The sequence below is a fragment of the Terrapene carolina genome, unplaced genomic scaffold (assembly GCF_002925995.2).
Source record: "Terrapene carolina triunguis isolate 2854851 unplaced genomic scaffold, T_m_triunguis-2.0 Scaffold88, whole genome shotgun sequence".
Taxonomy (NCBI): Eukaryota; Metazoa; Chordata; order Testudines; family Emydidae; genus Terrapene; species Terrapene triunguis.
The window spans coordinates 27,274,143-27,300,196 of record NW_020664439.1 but is presented as its reverse complement, the minus strand read 5'-3'; the positions used below and the strand labels follow the sequence as shown (position 1 = coordinate 27,300,196).

At 41.7% G+C, this 26,054-nt stretch overlaps 1 protein-coding gene across 4 annotated transcripts in view; it reads right to left on the bottom strand.

Annotated features, from left to right (window-relative positions):
* The window catches only part of KCNAB1 (potassium voltage-gated channel subfamily A member regulatory beta subunit 1), a 239,582-nt gene that overhangs the window by 55,184 nt on the left and 158,344 nt on the right, over positions 1 to 26,054 (bottom strand). For all 4 annotated transcript variants that reach the window (XM_029911140.1, XM_029911141.1, XM_029911142.1 and 1 more), the window contains exon 3: positions 3,903 to 3,940. In XM_029911140.1, the coding sequence (XP_029767000.1) occupies positions 3,903 to 3,940 (38 nt within the window). The remainder of the gene's footprint in view (positions 1 to 3,902; positions 3,941 to 26,054) is intronic.

The following is a 26,054-nucleotide window of genomic DNA, read 5'->3' as shown; positions in this document are numbered from 1 at the left end:
AACTTTTCCTGCCTGTAAAGATAAGCTCATGCACAAGTCAGCATGTTGGAGACCAGGTTTAGGAGTGCCCTTTGGACTCTGATCCCTAGATTGAGGGAAATCACGAATCACACACTTTGCAGAGAGGAAATACTGGTCCTCTTGGGGTCATTGCTATTGCTTGACGGGAAATGATGGTGGGAGTTGTATGCAGCACTGCACTGCACTCTTACACACACACCAAATAGGCCCCAAGGTCTGGCTAGGCCTGCACATAAATGCACACCTGAAACTCTGAGGACAGGTGGAGAACGGATATTGATCTCAAAGGCCTACAGAGTTAAAGGTGTTTATAAAATCTTTCACTGTAACATTTAACAGCAATAGGGTCATGGTTATTTTCTACAAAGGCCCTGGTTTTACTCGGTTACTTGGCCAACTCCCAAAAGCATTCATTCAAGATGAAAGTTTATTGATTAAAACATACAAAAAAGGAGCACGGAATTAAAACCAGCATTTATATTAAAACTGTAGTTTAGTGATTATACAAAATAAATTTAGTTAGACCCTATCAAAGTCTCTCTCCTTTTGGAGTTAAAATATCAGAGTCTCTTATTTTTATTAACAACCTTTGATGAAAAAGAAAGTTAATTTTACACAGTCCTGATGTGTGAAGGGTATTCATTTATCCTGTTTTTAACATAGACACAAAGTGGAGGAGAGACAGGATAGAAAAGATGGGGGAAATATGGCTGTTGATGTTTTTGGAATACTGGACCACTGGAGTGGATGCTTTGGCTGGCAAGTTGAGCACGACACCTGCTGCTTGGACTCTGGTTCATGTTCTGGTCAAGGACGTCATCTGTTTGGATCCTTTCTCCTTAGACAAGAGAGGCTTGGATGAATGCAGCATAGCTGATGTCGGGATTCGATGAAAAGTCAAGAGCGTGAGAGATAAAATAGGAAGAAAGGGGAGGGAAGGCAGTGGCAAAAGCAACTCAAAAAGGGAAGGGAAAACAATACAGGATCTTTTGTGCCTCTGTGGTGCAGGCAATTAGATATTCCCACTGCCGGGCTGAGTACTGGATGTCATGATAATGTGATATGCAGTGTTGTTGTCTTAGCCATGTTGGTTCCAGGATAGTGTGCTGACTTTCAGCACTCACAGTTGAAAACAAAGTTCCTTAAACAAGACCACGGCCAGCCTGCTTTCCTCTCGGGAAGAAAGTCCCTTGGCCTGGTCTGCTTCTCACGACTTGAGATTGAAGGGGCTGAGATGAGTTGCAATGCTGGCAGGTTGGGGGATGCGCTGGGGGGAAGAAGATTCTTCTTTTTTTCCCAGTGTCTCTTTTTAAGACCTCCCAAAAGGAGTAAGATTAAATTCATTTCCATAAAGCCAAACTTGGCATAAGTGACTTCATTCCCACATTTTCTTGTTTACCAGGTATGATCTCACCATAGTCCTGGACTATGGTCAACAGGCCGTTTTTCTTTGGGCTAATTCAACTTTTCTGCCTCGTTTTCTGGCACCTGTTCATAGCATTCATTTATGGAAAAAACTTCACCTATTTTGCATGGTTAATTCTCAGGCAGGCAAAAAGTCATAGGCTATTGTGACATCTTATGAACTTTCCCATACTTTTCACAGTTGAATTTAGGGTAAATCTGTTGGCTCAGTAATCACAACAGAACCCCAGTCCACTTTAGTTCTTGCTGGCCCACAAACCTTTTGAGATGATGCTTTGTAGGGAGGAACATTACAACAGCTTGCTTAGGAAATAAGGACATGGCCCATTTGTGTTAGACATAATGACCTGACCTAGTCCCATGCAGCTGCTACAAGCCAGAGTAATATGCACGTGATGTCTGTGCATTAGTGTGAGAAGAGCCAGAATATAGATTTATATCAACATCCCTTTTACCTATGTTAAGGGAAATTTCTCTCCTGAAGGAAAAGTCCTTTTACAGTTAATAGAGATGAAACCAATAGAAATGTAATAGGGCCCTATAGATATTAATCTGTAACTCTATGGAATGTAATATAGAAAGGATATAGTTCTTAAGTTTTTTAATCTTCCTATAAAATTCTATAGCAGAGATTTAATTCTCCAATAAATTTCATAGGATACTTAAAAGCCCATCGTTTTCCATTCAACTCTATATGATTCCTAACATGTATTGAAGAGAGGTTTTCCATTTATGTTGATTTTTAGTGAATTTATCACTTATGAAATATGCTGGGTTGACAGCCTTGGAGACTGAAGTCTTCTATTGATCCACCAGCCAGATCACAGCAATGTGAGCTTCCTCATATGGTCTTGCCAATATGACAACTCCCACTCAGAAGGAGTGCTTTAGGGATGACAGAGGAGTTCAGTCCATGGCTCATTCAGTCCTTGTAGAATGCAAATTAGTTTCAATTGTAGTGGTGACTGACATGGACACGTGCCATTTAAAAAAGGTACCAAGATCGCCAACACACTTCACAATGGCCACTGAGAAGCTATCAGATAACAACTTTGGGTTGTACCAACCTGGGACAGACCTGAACCAATGTTGCATCGGTATTTTGAAACAGTTTTTTTCTTTATTAAAATGTTTTAAAATGACCGTGTTTAGATAGGTGAGAGTACAAGACTTATTAGGCCAGATATATCCTGGGGTAATCCTACTGAAGTCAATGCACTTCAACGAGGGATGAGTTCAGCCCCTTGTCCCCTGACTTAATGTCGAAGATTAGACTGACTGAATCACAGAATTCCAAGGCAGGAATTCTATAAAACTGAAAGCACCAATTATTCAAATTGTTTTACTTAGATTTGCTGTTTAACTAGAGATGGACCTGAGTTGCAGAGTTCAGATCTGAACTTTCCCAAAGTTTGGGAGAGGAAGGGCAGAAGTCCAGATCTTGGATTTTGGTTTGGGCCCAACTCTAGTTTTAGCTGATGGGCTGGGTATGAAAAGAAAAACACCAGAAGTCATTAGGAGTTTTTAAATGATCAATATCAGTGATAACTAAAGGCCTGATCCTACAAATAGCTGCTCAGGTTGAAACTCTGGCCCACTGAAGTCAATGGGATTTTTGCTATTGATTTTAATGGGGCCAGGTTTTTACCCTCTGTATTTACAATGCTGCAATATAAAGAAGAATCCCCTTTGTTACGCTATTGTATATTTTCATCATTCCCTTACATACCATTTGTAAGATAAAATGGTTTGTCTCTATTTTAAAAAATCCTCTACATCTTAACACACAATACCTCTCTCCTTCCGCAAAGGTTATTTCCACTTTCTCTCTCCTGATGTTTCAAGTGAGGCTGCTGCAAGTTTTTGTTATGGGTGACTAATGTCCATGAAGTTCCCAAAGCTTAGTAAAATACATGAGTTATGCAGAACCTTCAAAGGGTTATTAAAAGAGATTAAGAACCATCCGTTACGGCCAAGAGTCAGTGTTGTCAGTGCAAAGCCCAAAGATATTTTCAGTTGTTTCATCTATACTTTTTATGTCAAAAATCATCCAGCACCTCATTATAAGCTGACACTGTGCCTATATTTATGACTGTACTGGATTACTTACGTTATGCCAAAAAAAAAAAAAAAAGTTCATACTTTTACTGTGGGAACAATCAGATTCTCATTACAACTGTCAGTGGTAAATGCTGATCCTTCTTTTCATAGCTGTTTGGAATATTTTTTTTAATGGAAAGGTGTTTTTTTTTATTAAATTTAACCTTTGGAAATGTCATAATCACTAAGACTTTGTGAAACGTAGCAGAAGTGCAAACTTTCTGTTCCCGTGTATGATAATTCTGTGTCATTTCCTGTTACAGAAATAGACTCCGCTTATTCTGCTATCTCTGACTTGACTTGTACAAAACATTTATTCCATTTTATGAGTTTTACTTTAACCAAACATTACTTACGTCATCTGAAATTTGACCTCCAAATGTGACCCATGTCCCTAGAAAGAATAAAATCATTTGTTACTGTTAAGGATTTTGTTTAAATTTACAGTACACATAATTATGATACTTTTCCTCAGGTAATCTCTTGATGATGATTTTTTTAATGGCCAATCTCTGTAATGAGATGTGCTTGTCTAAATTTAATTGTCCAGTGAATCACAGAAAGTCTGTGCTTTCATTTCTTAAAGAGGTGTGTCACAGAAGGGTAGGGTGTTCTTCCATCTGATGTGGAGGAGGATGAAATGTCTTAAGAAGAGCACACTGCTGATGGCTAAATCAGTTTGAAAATGGCCTGAAACTAAAGCAATCCCCATACTGAGCTCAGTTGAAAACTTTTGTCAAGGATGGATAGGTTTCATCTCCCTATCTCCTAGCAATCACCATACCTCCTTCTCCATAAACATCCAACAGGCCTTGCTTCTTCTTAAACCACCCCTCAAGTTCAAGTTTCTGAATCTGGCTTTCAAGACTGCACAACCGTACTCTTGCTTCCATCTCTGCTCTCCTTTCTTCCTGTTTCCACACTCACAGGGGTAGAGTCTCAGCTGGTGTCAAGTGTTACGGCTCCACTGCCTGTCAATGGAGATATGACAATTTACACCAGCTGAGGATGTGCCCCAGCACTCTGCTTGCTCCATTCAAGCTTCCTGCCTGATCAGCCACTTTGTATCGGTCTCCCAGTCTCGTTTTTGTGCTTCCATCCCTGCTGCCTCTTATGCTTGGAACAATTTTCCAGTAGGGATGTTTGCTGCTAGTTGCAGAACAGTTCAGGAATCTTACAGGATTACTACATAGATTTTTGACCAGCTAAATAAAACAACTCCCCATGCACCTCTCTGCACCCCTTTTGGCTGCTTTCTCTCTCTCTTTGCCATGTGTTTCTTTGGGGAAAATTGTAAACTCAACTGTGACTGAATTTGTAAATGATATTAAAATTTAAAGGAGTAACACACACACACAGCTAAACTTCAAAATGAGCTGAGGGGATTCGAGCAGTGGGGGCTGAAGGCAATGAAGGAAGATTCAAGACTAATAAATAGAGCTGGTCAGAGAACTTTGATGCAACCATATTTTGTGGGAATATACAGTTCCAGCAAAATTAAAATGCTTCCTGAAATCGACTCAGATTTCACCAGAATTTCATTTTGTAAAAAAAAAAGCGTTCTGGCAATGTAGAAATATCTAATTCTGACATTTTCAGAACAAAACTTTTTGGTTTTTTGTTTTGAAATGACTTTTTGTTTCAAATTTTATTTAATTTTGTATTATAATATAAACATCTATAACTGGGGTGGGCAAACTACAGCCCATGGGCCACATCCAGCCTGCCAGCTGATTTAATCCAGCCCTCGAGCTCCTGCTAGGGAGCGGGGTCTCTGGCTTGCCCCGCTCCTGCGCTCCAGCTGGGAAGCGGGGTCGGGGGCCCCTCCACGCGTGCGTGCCATGGCTCCTGGAACCAGCCAGGGGGCTCCACACATTAGGGGCAGCCAGGCGGCGCCTGCAGACGGGGCAGCACGCAGAGCTGCCTGGCCACGCCTCCATGTAGGAGCTGGAGAGGGGACATGCCGCTGCTTCCGGGAGCTGCTTGAGGTAAGCACTGCCTGGAGCCTGCATCCCTGATCCCCGCCCACACCCCAATCCTCTTCCCCAGCCCTGATCCCCCTCCAGCCCTCCGAACCCCTCAGTCCCAGCCTGGAGCACCCTCCTACACCCCCAAACCTCTTATCCCCAGCCCTACCCCAGAGCCCTCATTCCCCCGCACCCACACCCTGAACTCCTCTTTTCTGGCCCTACCCCAGAGCCCTCACCCCCTCCTGCACCCCAACCCCATGAGCAGTCATGGCCCGCCATATAATTTCCATACCCATATGTGGCCCTTGGACCAAAAAGTTTGCCCACCCTTGATCTATAAGATAATATATCATTTTGATTTTGTCAAAACAAAACATTTTGACTGAGCATCCCCCGCTGACCCCCCCCCCAAAATTTCTTTGAGTCATTTTTTCCTTAACAAGCACTGTCTCTCTAACGAGTATGTGTTTCAGTGGGAACTGTGAATGTTTAGATTTAATTGGCTATTTATTAAACCACAGAGTTTGTGGTATCATCATTTAGAAGGTTGCTTCATGAAGCAGGACTTTTTACCGTCTGTAAGTAAAATTACTGTGCCTCTAAGTTGTATCAAAGTCACACACTGCATACTACAATTAAGTAATAAGTATATGCTTTGACAGCCTTTGCTTCTGTCCTAAATATCTGAGCCTACACAACATGACATGGAAAGCAGAGTGTTGAAGTGTGAAAAAAGGGAATCATATCATACTATCTTTTGCTCTTTGTTACCTAGTTACCATGTCAGTTTGATGTACAGCACAGATACTATTTTTGCAGCTATTCAGGAAGTACATGTTTACCACAGATACAATTATTTGTTATTGTTTTAATACATGAATGAGGACCATCCAGATACAATAATCTTTTACTATGAACTTCATGGTTACACTTGTACATGTAGTGTGCATAAAATGTGATGACACACTTACTTATGATGGGCACCTATACATTTAACAAGGAATTTGCCACAGTGAAGAATTAGTTATACTATAGTTAGAAGTTAAAATGTTATAGAGAACCTACTTATACAAAGCACAGCATATATTATACATTTTCAATTTGAAACAACTATATAGAACCTGGCCATGCAAACCTTCCCATTGACGGCAATCAGATTACTCATGTGAATAAGCATTACAGGATCAGGCCTTAATGCTAGAAAATTATATAGGGTTCATTTCATTCAGATAATGTATGGAAAGCTGACCTAAATTGCTTGGGGGGGAATGCTAGCACTTCTGAAAAAGAGATTTGGTAAACATAGCCAGGGCATTTGCCTTTCTATCTTGCTATTTTACCAAGTGCAGAATCTGTGTCAGGTGCAAATATTCAACACAAAAATCACATTTGAAATGTATAGAAGTGTTTACAACTTAGTAGTGACCTGACAAACTCCGTAACAAACAATTGGGATGGGTGGAAGAACAAAAGGACAAGGGTTACACTAATAAGATCACACGTTCGATGTAGGTAATTGCATATCTTTTGGTTCACCATAAAGCTGTTTTCAAAAAAAGATTTGGCCTCTGTGGCATGAACGGTCTTTGTGCTTGATGTCTGTATAGCACCTCGTACAATGGGGCCTGTAGATATCACCACAATTTAAATACATAAATAAAAAGTATTATTTATTTTTAACTCACTTCTTGTGGGCATCGTGGAAGAAGTGATTCTTAAGTAGGGACTAGAAACATTTTAACACTCTTAAATACTTAACATTCCAACCCTTTGAGAGACTTCAAGCAGCTACTGTTTTTAAGAAAATCAGCCAGTGGGAGAAATGTTGCAATCTTTTCCTCAATAAGTTGTCCTGAATCTCTCTCTGCACTAGTTTTCTCATCTTTAAATGGGAGTAGTGCTACTTTTGAAGACCTCCTTGTCTACTTACAGATTAATATTTAATCTGAAATTATCTGTATGCTGGGATAGGTGCCTGCTTATTGTCTCTCTGTAGAATGTTAATATTTTGTATTAATAATTCTGAAAGGAACTATGCCACTTTGAGCAAGCTTGATTCCTCCTATCTGCAAAAATTTTAGCTGATTTCTGAGGACTGTTAGGGATCAACAGGGGCAGGGTACCAAACTGACATTTAACTCTTCTATCCCAGATGTTGGAAGTAAGCCATTAACAGGAATGGATCTACAATTATGATCTACCTATTTTCAGTACGAGGATAATAGTCCCTAATGAATATGCATTCATTTTATTAATGTGTGCACCCAACAACTATCAGAATAATTCTGGAACCATGCAGTGAAGCTTTTTGCTTGCACCACCCAGGCACATTTAGCAGATTGGGTGCTACCACTCCACTTCTTTGCCAGCTGCCATTCCATCTGCTCTGAACAATGGTTTTTGTTTACCTTAGCAAGCCTAAGCTATTTCCCAAGATAAAAAATTACGGTAGTGATCTCAGTTGCTGCACTGTAAACCCAGAGTAATATGATGTTGCCTTCACTGGAGAGCCTCTGGATTTATACCAGTGCAACTGAAAACAGAACATGACCTGTATGTTCAGTTGCTGATCTGTCAGTAAAGATTGTAAGAGGAAGTTTATTTTTGGTAACAGAGTCATTACCCGTCTCTTGATTACCCCTCTTCTTTAGCCCTGCGGTCCACAGTCCCTTCCCCTTTACCTTTGTTTCCCCCTCTGGTCTGTTGTCTAGCCTTCTCACCCTTCTTCACTTCCCCCACTGATCTGCTTCTCACTTTGTCATTTCTCTCTGGTTCTTCTCTTGCAGTGCTCTACCCTGTTGTGCTGCTGTGCAATCAATGAGCTTCAAAGGAAAACTCAAGCCTTTCGTAAGTTTTGATGCACATGCAGCAGAAAGGAAGTGGGTGCAGCAGCCCACCTTAGCAAGTCTTTAAGGCTGCATCTACACTGCAAAGTTTGGCCAATGTAAGTTACGTTGGCATGCAGCCACCCACTTTTGTACATCACGTGGGTGCACACACACTTGACTGCTTGCATGGGTGCTGCACGTCCTCACCAGGAGTCGTCGTGTTGATGGAAAATGCAGTACACCACGGGTAGATATTCCAGAGTGCCTTGCACTACCATCGGCACAATGCAGTGCTTTGCATTTTGCAATACTCTGTGTGAAACCAGCAATTCATCCAGGGATTTCTGAGAACTAGGGATCAAGTTTCCACAATGCCACTTTCTCCAACCCTTTAGGCTTATTCCATCCCATCATTTTTCATGCCATTTTTCTGTCTTCGCCATTTCTCTGACCAAAGTATGGACCCTTCAGAGCTCAGCGCAATTCACATGACCATTGCTAATACAGGATGCACGATTCTCCTGTATTCATGGAACTTCAATGAGTACTATGACAGCAAATGGTGTGGTGAAGAGGAGGAAGAGACATTTGACAATGATGACTAGATGCTGATGGACACAGTGAATAAAAATGTCATGTTGCTGCTGGCATTCACAGAGCAATTCCACATGGTGGATTGATGCTTCTGGGCCCAAGAAATGAGCATTGATTGGTGGGATTGCATCGTAATGGAGGTTTGGGATGACTAGCAGTGACTGCAGAACTTTTGGACGTGAAAGGCCATGGTCCTGGATCTGTGTGCTGAGCCTGCCCCAGCCCTCCAGTACAGGGACACTAAATGAGAGCTGCATTCACAGTGGTGACGTAAGTGGCGATTGCACTCTGGAAGCTTGCCATGTGGATTGCTATTGGTTAGTCAATGGGCAATCAGTTCAGAGTTGGCAAATCTACAGTGGTGGCCACTGTCATCCAAGCGTGCAGGGGCCATTAAGCATATCCTGCTGCACAGGACTCTGACCCTCAGCAATGTGCAGCAAATAGAAGGATTTGAAGCAACAGGCTTCCTGAACTGTGGTGAGGTAATAGACAGGACGCCCATCCCTATTCTGCCACCATCCCATCTTGCCAGTGAGTACATAAAGGGAAAGGGATACTTTTACTGGGTTATGCAAGTGCTAGTGGATCAGCAGGGATGATTCACTGACATCAGTGTGGGCTAGTCAGGGAAGATGCATGATGCTTGTGTCTTTAAAGAACGCAGGACTTTTCCAAAAGCTGCAAACAGGGACATTCTTCCCTGACCAATGCAATCCCATTGGTGATGTTGAAATGCTAAGAGTGATTCTGCAGGACCCACCCTACACCTTGTTCATGAAATTGTACACTGGCTGCCTTCCCGGCACCAAGGAAAGATTCAACAACAGGTGACTGTGCTTTTAGTAGGCTAAAAGCTTGCTGGTGATGTTTAATGACTAGGTGTCAGTGAGGCAAACATTCCTAATATTAAAAGCGACAAAGAGTCCTGTGGCACCTGTGGCACTTTATAGACTAACAGACGTATTGGAGCATAAGCTTTCGTGGGTGAATACCCATTTCATCAGACACATGCGTGGGTATTCACCCACGAAAGCTTATGCTCCAATACGTCTGTTAGTCTATAAGGTGCCACAGGACACTCTGTCGCTTTTTACAGATCCAGACTAACACGGCTACCCCTCTGATTCTTGACATTCCTAATGTTATAGCTGCATGTTGTGTACTATGTAATATCTGTGAGGTGAAGAGGGAAGGGCTACTGGCAGGGTGGAGGGGTAAGGTAGACTGACTGCTGAATTTGAACAGCCAGATACAAAGGCTACTAAAAGAGCCAACTGAGGGAGGCCTTAAAAGACAATTTTAACTATTAGTCACAGTAGTGATGAATAATACTTCGGTGTACCTTCGTGTGCAGGGGCAGCTCTATGTATTTTGCCACCCCAAGCACGGCAGTGAGGCAGCCTTCGGCGGCATGCCTGCGGGAGGTCCGCTGGCTGGTAACACAGATTTGGCAGCATGCCTGCGGGAGGTCAGCCGGTCCCACGCCTTCGGCGTACCTGCCGCCGAATTGCCGCCAAACCACGGCGACCGGCAGGCTGTCCCCCGCAGCTTGCCGCCCCAGGCACGTGCTTGGTGCACTGGTGCCTGGAGCCGCCCCTGTTCGTGTGTATAGTGTTTAAATAGGGGTGGGCTATTGACGCCTATTATGAATTTTGTAAAGTGGCATTTATATGTGGTATAAACACATGTGGAAAGATGAAATAACAAATGCAAGCATATGGGAGCTGACAGAGCAGGAGACATGTTAAAAAATATCATCAAAGAAAGAAGGCTCAGGTGTTTGGGACATGTACAGCATATGAAAGATGGGAGATATGCTAATTAAGCATGGAATTGGATACACAATGAAGTAGGGTGACCATATGTCCCATTTTGTCTGGGACAGTCCCTTTTTTAAGTCCTGTCCCGGCCGTCCTGACTTTTTTTTTTCCCCAAAAGGAGGCATTTGTCCTGTTTACTTTTGTTGACTTGATCAGTTGGCAAGAGCAAATGGGACAAATGCCCACTTTTGTCAAAAAAGTGGGGTGAAGTGTGGAGGAACGTGGGGGGGGGAGGGGCAAGCAAAGATGCCAGCCCCTCCTCCCCCAGTGGGGAGGACAAGCTGGGGAGGGGATGCAGTGTTCCAGTGGCGGGGGAGGCACGGCAGTGTTCCAGTGACAGGCCGACAGCCTCCTGAGGGCCCCCCTCAAGGGTTCTAGCCACGGGCAACAGTCTTGCGGGGGGGCGGGGCTTGGGCGAGTGGCTGAGGGTGTCACGTTTTCTCTTTGGGAAATGTGGTCACCCTACAATGAAGGAAAGAGAAAGTGAGGAAGGCCAAGGAAAAGCTGGCAGAAGACACTGACAGAGAACAACAAATGCACTGGCATCACCTAGAAAGAAGTATCACAATTAGCGAGTGACCGTAATCAATGGAGGAACTGGCCTGCCCAATGTGTCAGTGGAACAGGAGGAACTAAGGTAAACTAATAAAGGTACTCTGTGTTTCAAAAAATAGAACTTTATTGTGTGCAAAAAAAGGGAAACAAAGTTAAAGTAAAAATACACAAGCTAAAAAAAAATTAGCAGCAGTCTGAGGGGATAACCCAAACTTATTAAAAAACAACTAAACAACAAACATACAGTTTTACATATTAAAAACATATTACAATGTTTTATTCATGTGGCAAAACAGGTAGTGCACTGTGCTTGGTGGCTGATCCTCTAGTTATCACAGGTCAATGTACAGGTAGTTATGGTTCTCCTTATTTTCCCCAGCATGAAATGGCAGGGGGAAGGGTTCATGCCATGGTGACCCTCGTTATGTTGGGGTATATAGGGAGCAGCGACCAGAGAGTTTTCCATGGATTGGAAAAGCTGTTGTGTCCAGGGTCTTTGGGCATGTAGCTCAATAATATCCTGCGACATCTGAGTTTGTTGCCTGAGCAAAACCATAATGTCTTGGTTCACTTCCCACCGCACCTCTCTGTCCCTTTGCCTCTCCTGCTCTCTCCGTTCGTGGTCCTTCACCCTGATCGCAGACATTCGGCCCCTCCAATCCCCGTATTCATGGTCAGCAGCTGTAGAGGACTCAAGAGTCCCACAGGAAATATCCTCCCTAGTCTGCTTCTTTCTTCAAGTGATCGGCATCAGATATCCAGTTTCCAGATGCTCCCTCAGCTTCTTTGTGCTCCGTTTGCACCACAGGCTGCAAAGTGAAATTTACCAGAGACGCTAATGGATTACACTTTGAAGGCCATTGGTCAGACTGCACAATGAAATGGAAGCATCCACTGAATCATATGTCGATGGGGCTGTATGTTTGAATCTCAGTTGTATTTCAATGCTCTCTAGTTTGCATAATTCTTTTAAATGCTTGTTTTAAAAATCTCCAATCATATACCCAGTTCAGAAATGCATCCTGAGATGAATGCATTATGGGTTCAAAACCGTCAGCATGCCAGCAACAATCACATTTTCATCTCTTCATGTCGTTCAAGGTGGTGTTTTGTTGTCCCAGAGGATGGACAGAATGTGAGAGACCATAACCCTGTGTATGCTCGGCCAGGAACTGAAGAGGAGATGTTTACCATAGAATTTCCCCTCATTGCTACCCTAAAATTTCCCACCATTGCTATCAGCACTAGTGTTTGCTTGGATTGTAAGTTATTCAGGACCGGGACAGTTTCTTTATATTTGTACAGTGCCTAGCACTGTGGTACTCGGTGATACCATGATATAAATAAAAGTGCAGACCAGGTGTCAGCAGCCACCTGCATTTTAACCACTGTCTAATCTAGATCTTCTCTGAGCAGGGTTAAATGACACGGTGGTTAAAATGCCAGCAATTGTCTGTAGCCTTCTCCACCCTTTTGTACTCTCTATTATTACTACTGGCAGAAATGCAATGGTACAACATTTTACAGAAAAAGTCAGAGTAGACCCTAACGGAACCATGTTTCAGCTCTGTTGCAACTGGAACATTTTCTAACATGGTTTGGCAGGCACCAAATGGTGTTAGAACTGTCAACAAAAACACAGGTTCTAGCCTAGACAGTGACAGGGGCTAGAACATGGTATTAAAAGTGATTTAACACCATTTAGCCTTATCCACAGTGTCTCACAAAACCCTAATCTGATCCTGTGAACACTACAAGGGATAGTGCTTACTACTGATTATAGTTCACTCACGTCGGCAGAACAGCACCTGGTCATAAGTGTTTTCAGGACTAAGCCCCGTGTTAGAAAGTGATTTAGCTAGAACTGTGTTTAAATTACATTTCTTAAATTGGTCTTCAGCCCACTGTAGACAGTGTTCAAAACTAAAGTTACAGCTGGTCTCTGTGAAGAGCTTCTTTTGACCCCTCCTGCATCTTTACAGGATAGTCATGCATTTTTACAAATCTATCATTAACATACAGTACAGTATCACACACACACTTTTTATTTATTTATTTTTAGTAATACAGTAGCGATTAATGCCCAAATAAAGGACTACATAAAAATGAAATTACCATGGCACTACATCAGTGCTTAAAACAAACTCCCACTTTACAGAAATCTGCTACTGAATTTAATATACAAGTGCCTAATTATTAAATTACTGAACATGTCTGCTTCCAAGAGTGCCTTTTGAGATTAAAGTGTTTTAAGGGACACTGGCAAGGCTGAGACCAAACCTGCATACACTGGACAGCAAGAAAACCCATATGCACATAGTGGGAATGAGTGAATTGGTGTTCTTGAGGCAAGTTGTCTCATTTGTTACTATGTTGTTGATCTGCCATGGGTTAGCAGGAAGGTCATTCCTGCCTATGTGCACTGGAGTTGGTACCTGCAGCATTCAATACATCGCTGTGATTCTGTGAATGAGTATTATGAAATTAATACCATTTTTATAATTTTTTTAGTGTCAGGTCACTAAGCTTGCCTGTACCTTCACTGAGACTTAGGACAGAGGTTCCCAAACTGTTTTTGTGGAGTCTCCTTTGGAGGTTCATGTCCCATGCATGCCCTCCTCCCAGGGGCAGGGCATATGGTACCCATGGGGGCTTGGGGCAGGAGGGTGTGCCCAGTACTGCAAGGGTAGTGCCTAGTACTCATGGGGTGGTGGGAGCTGTGTCCAGTACCCACGGGGGACATGACAGGGTGCCCGGTACTCACAAGGAAGCAGGAACATTGCCTGGTACCCATGGGGGCAGTAGGAGATGCCCCATTCTCACAGGGGCCTGGGAAGCAGGAGGGGTGCCTGGTATGTATGGGGCTGGGAGAGGGAGGGGTGCCTTGTACCCAAGAGGGGCAGGGACAGGAAGGGATGCCCGGTACCTATAGGGGGTGGTGGCAGGAGGGCTGCCTGGTACCCACAGGGGTCTGGGACAGGAGAGATGCCTGATACATACAGGTGGCAGAGACAGGAGGGGGTGTCCAGTACCCATGGGGGGCACCCAATACCCACAGGGGGCAGAAGGGAGGGCTGCCTGGTACCCATTGGGTATGTGGGCGATACTCATCAGGCGGCACTCGAGGAAGCCTTCCACTCCCTGTAGCAGTCAGGCTGCCAGGACCCTGCTCACCTCGCTCCCCCTGTGCAGGGGAACATGGCCGCGCTGAAGGGCTGGGGTGAGGAGGGAAGCGGAAGGCTGCATCCCAAGACACAGCCCCCTCCTGATCCTTGTCCTTTAGTGTGGCCCCATCCACTTCCCCCACACAGGCTCTGTCTAGCAGGGGAAGCAGCTGGGGCTGTGTGCCCTGGGGCCACAGTCAGGAGGGGCTCTGTCCAGCAGGTCAGTACTGTGGGTGGAGCCTTCAGCCAGCTGCTCCCAGAGCCCTTGCCAGCCTCCCCAGCAGATTAGGATATCTGTCGCTTGGCAGCTGTGGCAGTAGGGGAGTGAGACAGGCAGGGAACCTATGCCCGGAAGCTGAGACTGCCCACACAGAGCCCATCCCCTGCCACTTCCCCTGCCAGCCATAGCCACAGCCCCCTGCTGACCCCGGCCCTTCAGCACAGCCCATCAGGTCCTCTTGCTCCCCTAATAACCTCGTTGTGCCCCCCAGGAGGAAGTGCCACACAGTTTGGGAACCTTAATATTTGATAGGAGTCTTAATTGTAAAGACTGTACTGGGTAAACACAATGTGGCGAAAAGGATTTCAAAGAGAAGTAATGCCCAAGATCCTCATCAAACCACAAAATCTAGAAGTAAAGTGCGTCTCCTCCAGCCCCCACCCTTTTGCAAGAAAAAACCCTGTTCGTGTTTTTAAAACTTTATAGAAAACGTGGAGCTGGGAAATGATCTGTAGAAAACCTGTGTTTATTTCTTAAATGTTGAGATGGCAAACCATTTGGAATGGCATATTTGCAAGTATTTAAACTAAATGCAAACCATCTAATATATTTTGCTAATATCATTGCCATGTAAATGGTAAAATGCTTTATGTACCAACATGGGTGGAGGCTAATGATCTTAGTGAACTAATTACTAATATAAGAAGTCTTTTAAGTGTAGAATATTTATATTAATGGGGAATTAGTTAATCAATTACTGACAGTGCTCAAACAACTCCTTCACCCAGCTCAGGAAGACAAGAATCATCTCTCCAAAAATTGTAGCAAAAATCAACAACTTCTTTAATAACTATTTAAGCTAAAGACTCTCCAAAAATTATTCATTTTTAAAACACTGTTTTGAGAACTCAAAAAACCTTTATAAAAAGAACAGGAGTGTTTGGATTTTTTGAAAGCGAAATTTCATTGACACTCCAATGAAACTAAAGAAATCTCAGCAATGGACTGAATAAAAAGAAAGATTCAGAACTCTAAATTTAAAGATGTTCTGAAACTCTCCTTCCCGAACACAAAGGAAATAGAACTGGCAAGAAAGAATGTACATATGCATTAACAAACTACATATTCATAAGATGAAGAGGCTCCTAAGAACATGGCATGGAGCCAATAAAAGGATGACAGCAACCAATTTTGATACTACGGTAAACAAGCACAAAATAGGTGATTTCTCCTAAAATTCCATGAATTTAGGAAGGAGAAGTGTATAAAACTCTGAAGTGAGCATCCCTCATACATACATATATATATATATATATACACACACACACACACACACATCCTCTGCTACCCTGCTCACACAGCAAGCACTCCACAACTCATCCTGTACCTCTCTACAAACAAGCTACCAAAGACAGCTAAGACAAATCAAAAAGAAGCCAACCCAAGGAAAACTTCCCCAAGACTTTAACATGAATTAGTGAGATCAAGTTAACTAAGTTACTTAACTAGGGATTAGATTTTAAAGCTCTTGTAATGATTTTATTGGTATACAGAAATGCTGTTGTAAATTAAAATTCCAACCATTTCTCCTTTAATCACCAAATGGTGAGACCCATTTATTTCTGGAGAGGAGACGGGGCTAAATATTGGTAAATAGAGAAATAATGGGATTTAACAGGATTTAAGATTCTTAATATTTGTTAATTGGTGTTTCTTATGATAGCTCCTTAAATGGCATCTTCTGAATAACTCATTTAAATATTGTCTTCGATTTCATAGGATTTAGTTAAGATTGTTTACTTTGCCCAATTACAAACTGTCTGGTTATTAATAATAACCAACAAGGTTCACCTGTCCTTAAACAAATTATTTTGCCCAACTATAAACAGTTTAGTTATCTAATTAGATACTAAAACTGGATTCACAATAATTTGGGGAAACAGTATACTTTGGTTTGAATTTAACACATGAAGAACGCCTCCCCAGACGCAGTTCACTCAAGTGGTAATCTCTGTTAAAAGCACTCCACAGAGAAACATGCAGGAGAGATTTAATGAAAAGAAGCATTGCATATCATTTGTGTTGTTTTGTTTAATGTTGTCTTTTCCCTTTTTTAATAGCAAAATAGCCATAGTTAATAATTGTGATTATTTTGCTTGGTTTTAAACATAGAGTCCCTATGATATATAAATGAGCCTCTGTGACTAAAATAGTGGGAGTCACATCCCTGAATTGGCAATAAGAGAAACAGTAAGAGCTGTCATCCCATTTCCTGTTTCTCTAAACTAAATATTTTAGGGGTTTTTTTAAATAAAATTACTTGGCATGATTTAAAATTACCCCTCTCTACCCCACAAGTCTGAAAACCCTTACACATGGCAGGTCTATGAGCTTAAAATGTCACCTGCTATATTGTGTATGTGTGTGTGTATATATATATATGATATTTGTTTTCATATTTTTTCTTTTACCTTCTTGAAACTTCAACAGAAAAGTAAATTTAGAGGCTCTTTTACCCCAAGAACAAACAATGTGTTTCTTGATAAGAAAATGACAGAGGAAGAATGATCTCGAGTAGAGAAGGCTGACATTTTTCTGTTCTGAATTTGTTTTGGAAATAATTTTTTTCTAAACAAAAATTGTGAAGTTTTCCAGTTCTATGAAAAAAACAAAATTGGGTGTGGTTTTTTTTCATTTCTTTCAAAAATGTTCACTGAATACACTGACCATTTCCAGGCACCTCTAATTCTGGGTTTAGTGTAGCTGGACTGGATCTCACAAGATCTGGATTCAGTTCCCAGCTTTGCCTCAGATTTCCTGTGTGACCATGGGCAAGTCACTTACTTCTCTGCGCCTCAGTTCTCCATTTGAAAAACAGGGATATTAATACTTACTTTCTCCTTCTACACTTCGGGAAAGGGACAGTCTCTTACTATGTTTGTACAGTGCTTATCACAGTAGGGCTCTCATCCCAAACAATAATAAAGTTAAAAAAGAAAATCAGTTTTATTAATTTGTGGGCAACCCAATGCATCTGTTATGCAGGGGGGGAATCCAAATGGAAGCAGACTTCAATGTCAAAGCTTCAAATAGCTTCAAATAGCAAAAAACTATGACAAATATATCTTGAGTGTCCTTCTAACTAATCTTTATTACCACTACAGTCTAAGTGTAAGTTACTGTTGAGATATGCGTGTATGTCTCAAATACAGATAAGAGAACAACAGACTTATTTATATACTTTGTGGATTAGAGATTCTCTTCTGAGTATAGATAACCATGAATCTATACTATAAATCGTGTCTCACTGAGGAAAGAAGTACTAGAGAAGAAAAACTCAAATGTTTAGACATATGGAGATTAGCATGAATGTTGGAGATGTTTCATCTGCGCTAACCTGACGGGCAAAGTCTCTCTTTGTTGTTTACTTTAGAAATGGCTAATTGCTCTAGGGTAAATTCACAGTACTGCAGTGCAGATATGATAATATGTGCTTGCTTCAATACTCCAGTTCCACAGCTAGCTTTCCAATAAAATCTAATCAGAATTAATACTATAGTTCTTGGCTTAAAATGAATCCTTGTATATCTAAACAAAAGTTCCAAAAGATTTCTCAGGACCCACTTCGCCATGATGCATACACACACATTTTGCCAAATAATATTAGCTCAAGGGGAAGATGGGGAGCATTTCTCTATTTATGTTTTTTAAAATTTGCAAATATATGTAAAATTGTATATATTTTTCTGCATTCCTCTACTCCGCCTTGTCTATGTTGCTTATCTTCATAGGCTCCATTCCTGCAAGGAGAACCACGTGGGTGAAATGGGACGCCTTGCGGGACCAGGGTTCTGGCCACACAGTTCTCACTGCACGATCAAGGCCTTGGATTGTAAGGCAGGGATCCTATCTCCCTGTGTGTTTGCACAACACGTAACTCAATGGGGTCCTGAGAGGAGTGGTCTCTTTGGGTGCTATAATATAAATAGTAATTCATTTGTCTTTATTTTTCTGATGTGTAAGATGGATCTGCTACACCATCTTTAGGGGCATTTACAAACATTAAAACACCACACATGCTTATTAAGAACTAAGCTAGGCAGTAGGGAGAGGCCCACACTGCATCCTCTGATTCAGGGGTTGGCAACCTTTCAGAAGTGGTGTGCCGAGTCTTCATTTATTCACTCTAATTTAAGGTTTCACGTGCCAGTAATACATTTTAACGTTTTTAGAAGGTCTCTAATATATAACTAAACTATTGTTGTATGTAAAGTAAATAAGGTTTTTAAAATGTTTAAGAAGCTTCATTTAAAATTAAATTAAAATGCAGAGCCCCCCGGACCGGTGGCCAGCACCCAGGCAGTGTGCGTGCCACTGAAAATCAGCTTGTGTGCCGCCTTTGGCACGCGTGCCATAGGTTGCCTACCCCTGCTCTGATTCAACCTCCTGCGTGTGTTTGAGGATGTCTGAAATGGATCCAGATCTGAAGTTTGCAATGTGAGCTCATAATTGGACCAGGCTCAGAATATTTTCAAACTTGGGAAAAGTTCCAGATCCAGACTTCATGGCATGGACCCTTCTCTAGTTAAAGAGTTGATATGAGCCTATACAAGAACCCCAGATCCAAAAGGCCCTTGAATTTTGGGGGCTTGAAATCCAGTCCTGAATCCACCTCCACATTTCCTGATTCCAAATGTCACCACTGGGGACTCTCTTTCTCTCTCTCTTTCCCTTTGCAAAGCTCAAGGAAACCTTTATCTAGAGAAATTGTTTTCCCAAAATCAATACTTCAATTTTGTTTTACTGCTATATGCACAATCTGTTCCAGCAACCTAATATTCACAAGCAACCTCACAATAGTAAACTAGAAACATGATGGAGGGAAAACTACATTGCTTAGGAAAGCTAGATCAGTTCCAAGCTTTGAAGGGGTTATTCTGAACAGTGAGATAAAATATTTAAAATATTCTGAACAGTGCTTTGACAATGTATTTTTTTAAAGATGAACAATGACCATAAACAAAATATCCCTGGACAGGCATACCGTATTCAAGCAGCATGCACAAATCCTAGAGCAATGAAAACAAATACCAAACCTAAGTAACTTCCCTCTCTGAGTGGTATGTGTTCCAGAAGTGCACCCCAGCTGATTAATTGGATAAAATTGAAAAAAGGTTTCACAGTGCAATGCATGTAAATAAAGGAGCAAAGAGGTGACTGGGGAAATAAACAGTCACAAATGGAAATTACATACTGTGCAAAAGATAACACAATTAACTTAAAGAATTTGTAAGCTGAGCTAATAGCCTTCAAGAATCAAAATGCATGTAAGCAAAAGGAAAAGTGCTTATTTGCTGCACTTTATTTTAAGGAGCCTACCAGCCACATTTTCAAACACAGGTGCCTAAAGATAGGTGCCTCAGCACAAACATAGGTACTTATCTATATGGCCTGATTTTTAGAGGTTATGAAGCTCCAATTGACTTCAGCTAGTCTCTGATATTCACATGACTAACATGAATTTAGGTGCCTAACAGACATCAAAGTTTCAAAATTTGGCCCTAATCAATTTTTTATCATATTTGCAGCAGGGGAGATTTTTAAAGGCATAAATGGTGTTTAGATGCCTAACGCCCACTGACATGCAGTGGGAAATAGGCACTTACCCACCATTTATGCTATTGAAAACTTCCCCCAGCATCTTCATTGTTGTTAATGTGAAATTAAATCAATATTTGCTCCAACTCAGGCAGAGAGAAAACCAACAGACCAAGCAAGAGGAATGAGAGTTATGAAAATTAACTCCTGGTAAACAGAGAACACATTTTTGTTCGATAACTTTCAAAATATTAGACATAATGGGAAAATTCTGTGCTCCCTTAAACTGGTGTAACCCAATTAAGTCAAAGCTGAGAGCAAACTTTGGCCCAATGTGTATAGTACATCTACCTACACACACACACACACACACACACACACACACACAGAGTACACATTCCCTAGCCAAGATTTTTAAAAACATAGGAGCCTAAAGCTCCAAAATTCATGTTTGGGCACCAAGTAAGTAACCTGATTTTCAAACATGCTTCCTGCTGGGTGCTCCACACCTTTGAAAAATCAGGTCACTTAGGCTTTGTCTACACTAGCACTTTTGAAAAAACCACATCCCTGACCGACATAAGTTTCACCAACAAAAGCGTAGTGGACATCTCCCGCCAACATAGCTACCACTGCTCATTAGGGATGGTTTAATTATCCTGGCAGGAGAGCTCTCTCCTGCCAGCATAGAGCGGCTAAACGGGAGACCTTACAGCAGTGTAGCTGGAGCCGTACAGCTGTGCCGCTGTAAGGTCTGTAGTGTAGACAAAGCCTTATTTAGGACTGGAAGGAAAGATGTAGGAGCCTGATTTTAGGCACCTCTTTTTGCAATTTTTGGGAATGGTGCATTCTTCTTAGGTACTCATTATAGCTGTGAGGCCATCCCCTGAATATGGGAAGCCTGCAGTTACTTAAAGTTAGGCACGGATGCTGAATAGCTGTGCTCTCTTTCCAATAAATAACAGCCCCCATCTACCCTGCCCATCAAACTGAGTTTGAGAACTGTTATTAAAGATGGTCTGGCTACACCAGTTTCTACCTGGTCTGATGCTCCCTGATTCTTTGGGGGAAGCTCAAGCTAGTATCACCACAAAGCTCTCCGTTAGCTCAAAGCAGCACTTACTCCACAGCACACAACACTAGCAAATGGGCAATAATCATCGCGCTAGCTGTTCCTGGAGTAATGAGGCCCCCATAACATGGGGAAGAGGGGATGCCTGCAGCAGCAAGTTTGACAGCATTATATGAACTGTACATATGCAATCTGTTTCTTTCCTGAGTGGCATGGCCGGCAGTTTTGCAAGTTATTGCAAGGGCATACAAAGCCATTAATTATTTCTGGAATCCTGAAGCATTAATTCCCATGTGAACAGCTGTAGGATGCTTTGGCCTTATCTTGTGATAACACACAATGCAACAAGTTTCGCCTCTGTGCTGTCAGAGAAGTGCACATATCCCCCCTCACTGCATCCCAGGAGGGAAACAGTGTTTGTTGTGAAGTACAAACTGCACAAAAGCTGGCTTGGGATATTATAAGCCCTGAAGCACAATGCTACAGGTTATGTTAGTATAAACACATTGCTCCCAACAGAAAATAAAATGCTTATTTGGTGTTTCAAACAATGCATATGAGGTTAAGGATGATTTACAACCTCAGTGAACAGCCCTGTTTCTAAGAAAGAAAATACTGGAGAAAAAAATAAAATAAATAAACAAACTACTTTACTTCTTTTTAAACAATTAACCTCTGTTGAGTATCTCCCTCTTTTCTCTACATTTCCTTATCCTTCCTTCAGTAGAAGAAAGTTATGCTTAAAGTAAGCCCCAACTTTTGAAAATTGCCCCCATAACACCATGAAAGAAACTAATGCTGCATCAGTCTGGCACTTACAAACAAAGGGCCCAATCCTGCAAACCTTACTCATCAGCATAGTCTTTACTCACTTGACTTCATTGGACTGCAGGCATGAGCAAGGACAAGTCACATAAGTAAGAGCTGGCAGGATCTGGCCCAAATGGCCAAATTCTGGTCCCCATTAAGCTTGTGTAAATGTGAGTATTTCCATTGAAGTCAATGGAGTTATTCCAGATTTGCACCAGAGTACCGTAACGAAGCAGATTGGGCCCTAAAAATCAGGGTGGAGATGGAGAGCAATTTAAAATTGAAGGAAAGTAAGAATATTGAAGAAGTTTACGGATACAATTTGAGGCACATTTGGGCATTGTAAAAAACAAAACAAACCCAAAAAACAGAACAAGGTCATTTCAACTAACCTTGTTGCAAGAAGACTAAAGAAGACCCTGGGCTGCAATGTCACCTCTGACCTTGTCTCCTGGTTTCAGCATTCATTAAAGAATCACCTATTTTCAGTGACTGCATCATATATACTAATAGATAAGATCTTTCTTCTGTTTTGAAACTTTAAAGACGGGGTGAGTGGTGACCCTATCTTTGAGCTTGCCTACACAGGCAATTTATTTTGTATTAAGGTAGGTGTACATTTAAAGCAGGATAACTATTCTTGATTAACACTATACGTGCATGCTCTTATTCCAGAATAAGAGTGCCTTATTCTGAATTATCAATTTATTTCCAAAGTGGATTAAACTAAATCAGAATAAAGCGCTCTTATTACAGAATCGGAGTATCCACAGATGAAGTTAACCAGGAATAATTAATCAGGAATAACTCCACATGTAGGCAAGCCCTTTGATTCACTACATTTAAGTCATTCTTTGTATATTTTCCATCAACCAAGGGCTAGGATGTGCTCCAAGCTGTTTTGTTTTTATGTGTGAAAGTTTTTCAGGTTCAATGAAAACTTAAATTTGGGGGAGAAAAACTAGGGGAGCAGGAAAATCATGCCATTAAAGAGGGCCTACAAAGGTAAAATGAATGATGAGTCCACCTGAGAGGTATGTGCTCAGTGCCACCCTCATGAGATCAGGGACAAGTAGCTTACAACAAAAGTTTTAACTTTTAAAAAGTTTTGCATCCCCTCAGAGATACACTGGTACTTCTGGTTCATTGAAGATATCCTGGAGTTCATCAATCAGTGACAGCGCAGGTAACCAGAAGTCCTACTGAACAGCTTCAGTGACCCAGAAATATGAGTAGATTTCAAGAAGAGGAATAATAATAATTTTTTCCTTGATAGTTAGAAGTTATTCCTGTGCTGCAAACCTCCAGCGTCAGTCTAGCAGAGCATTCATCATGTAAAATGGGTTGATTTTGTTTCCATCTTATCTCTGGAACTACTTATGGGCCAAATTGTGACTCATTTTTATGGAAGCACATGGGTAAATGGAGAATGTCTAAGGGCAATGCACAATTTCATGACTGCACAGCTCGCCTTTCAGAACACAGGCTACTGGCTAAATGCCAGAATTTGGCCCCGTGTAAGCAAGACAACCAGGATTTCCGCCTTTTTAACCCCTCCTAACTCACTCAAAATAAAGTAACTGCCATGAAACACATTTTGCAGATGGATCAGCTGTAGCATTTGGCCAGTGCACACTGGTGCTGGAAGTTCAGCAAGTGGTCTTGTTTTTGCTTTATGTGCATTTGTGTGCAAAACTGAATAGTTTCACTGCAAATTTGATCCTAGAGCCAAATGATGTCATTTTTACCAGTATCACCTTAATTTGCAAAAACTTACCCAAAGTCAAAATCATAGATGTGACCTGGGATCATTTCAAGAGCAAAAGGTCACCCTTTCCTCATCATTCCATGGCAAAACAGGTCTCTGGCTGTGGAAACAGCCTGTTGTGAGAGGTTTCTGTTGTACCCTTTGGTGAGCTGGATTAATTCCTCTTTTTACCATGGTTACATGGTTGGGTGTGTCTAATTATTTCTTTCCTTGGAAGCTGGACTAGTCATTATGTTCACAGTACTCAGAAAGGGAAGTTAGATAAAAACTAAAATACTCTTGTTGGAAGGTTGCAACGTAACCTTGCTTTATTTCTTACAATTCAGAACAACAGTACGCAAGAACCTGAAAAGAGGCTGCTCCCTAAGGCAGGGAGGCACAATTCACCCCACCTTGCTTTAAGTTGGCTCTTTCCAGACTGACCCTGATCATGCAGACTTCCCTACACAGCCTCCTAGCACTCCCCCTCCCTGCCAACACACTCTTAAAGTGATAGCTTGCCTTTCCAACACAGTCATCTTGTTGGGGTTTGCCTCAAACTTTTCCTAAAATGAACAGGCAGTTTCCACAGTCAGAGACTGTGACATTTTGTTCTGAACATCTATTCATGCTGACAAAAGAGTGACCTTTTCCGCCTGAATTGAGATAGGGGAGTAATTCTACTCGCCCAAGTGCTACTCAAAGTGGCCTTTGAATGGTTGCTCATCCACTTTAGATTGGATTTTGAAGCACCCTCAACGATCATGCCTTTTTTGAGCTTTAAACTGGGCCTTGCATTCATCTATTTAAAAAACTGAGACAATAGCCAAACCAATACTGAGCAAGACTTAGTCCCGTGACTGTCTTACTTCTTCCACTATACGAGGTCTTTAACCCCTCACCCTTACAGTGAAAGAATTCTCCTCTGGTACTTGGTTATAGAGGTACTGGATTTTGTGGTACATATACCTGCTCCATGCCAGCCAAAACAACTGAAGAGTGACTCAGGATTTAGGAGTGGAGGGAATGAGAAGCATGGATCATGTACCAAGCTTGTGTGGGATGATTAATGGATTAACTGTTTCTCTCTTTGAGCAGTAACCGTGGAGATTATTCACCAATATCATGCTGTTTCAGGTTACCTGTTATATATGTTACCAAATGCCTCAGGCCCCAGATAGACCTTGCTGATTCATTAGCAGCATGTGATACATGACAATTCATTGGAGAGAGTGTGAGGTGGGAGAGCCAGGACTTTAGAGAGACTACAGAATAATTAAGGAATATGTATTTCCCTTATCACCTTCCTCCTTTTCTCTCTCCTTTGTCTCATGTTTTTCTCTATTTCCTTTTCTTTTTTACAGTAGAGCATGAAGCATACTTTTATCTTGGTGAGATTTTAGAAACTGTTAGAGGAGGTTACTGGGTCTTTGGAAACTTTAGTAAACCTTAAACTAGACTATGATACTGTTGTGAGTTTAAGCAAATAAGTTGATCTCTTAGAGAACAGCACAACAGAAACTGTTTAGAAAAGTCATTTAAGCTAACACTTGGCATGGCAAAGATATCTGATATATCTGTTATGGAAGCTGAAGAGGTGTTAAAGTACAGGAGAATGCTTCTGTCTGCAAACCTGAGAGCAAAAGACAATTGCCCAGTCAATTTCAAAACTTTCTTTACTGCCTCGTTCATGTCAGGGGCTATATATGGATCCTCACTTACTCGATTGACTTAATTGCCCAGATCTGTGGATCCATGCCCAGTAGTCCCCTTTTTACATTCCTTTTGTCAATAACAGAGTGGCAGCCACTTGTTTCATTTTCAAAACCCAAAATTAGCTAAAGCAGAACACTTGTCCCATGCAGCTGCACTCATAAAAGAGCAATAAATTTAAATGTCTCTATAGTTCTGTATGTTTTAAATGAACGAAAGCCTCTGCAAGCAGCTTTTCCTGATGTTATCATAATTTCCCCCCGTTTCTTCTCACCATGACAACATTTGCTCATGATGTGACTATCGGCACATCCGCATTGGGTAACGAGTCAAATCCTCTAAGCAATCCAAGATCTATTTCTAGGCGAGGTCTTTTTGTCAAAATGGGGTTTATTTTTCATTCCATATTGTACA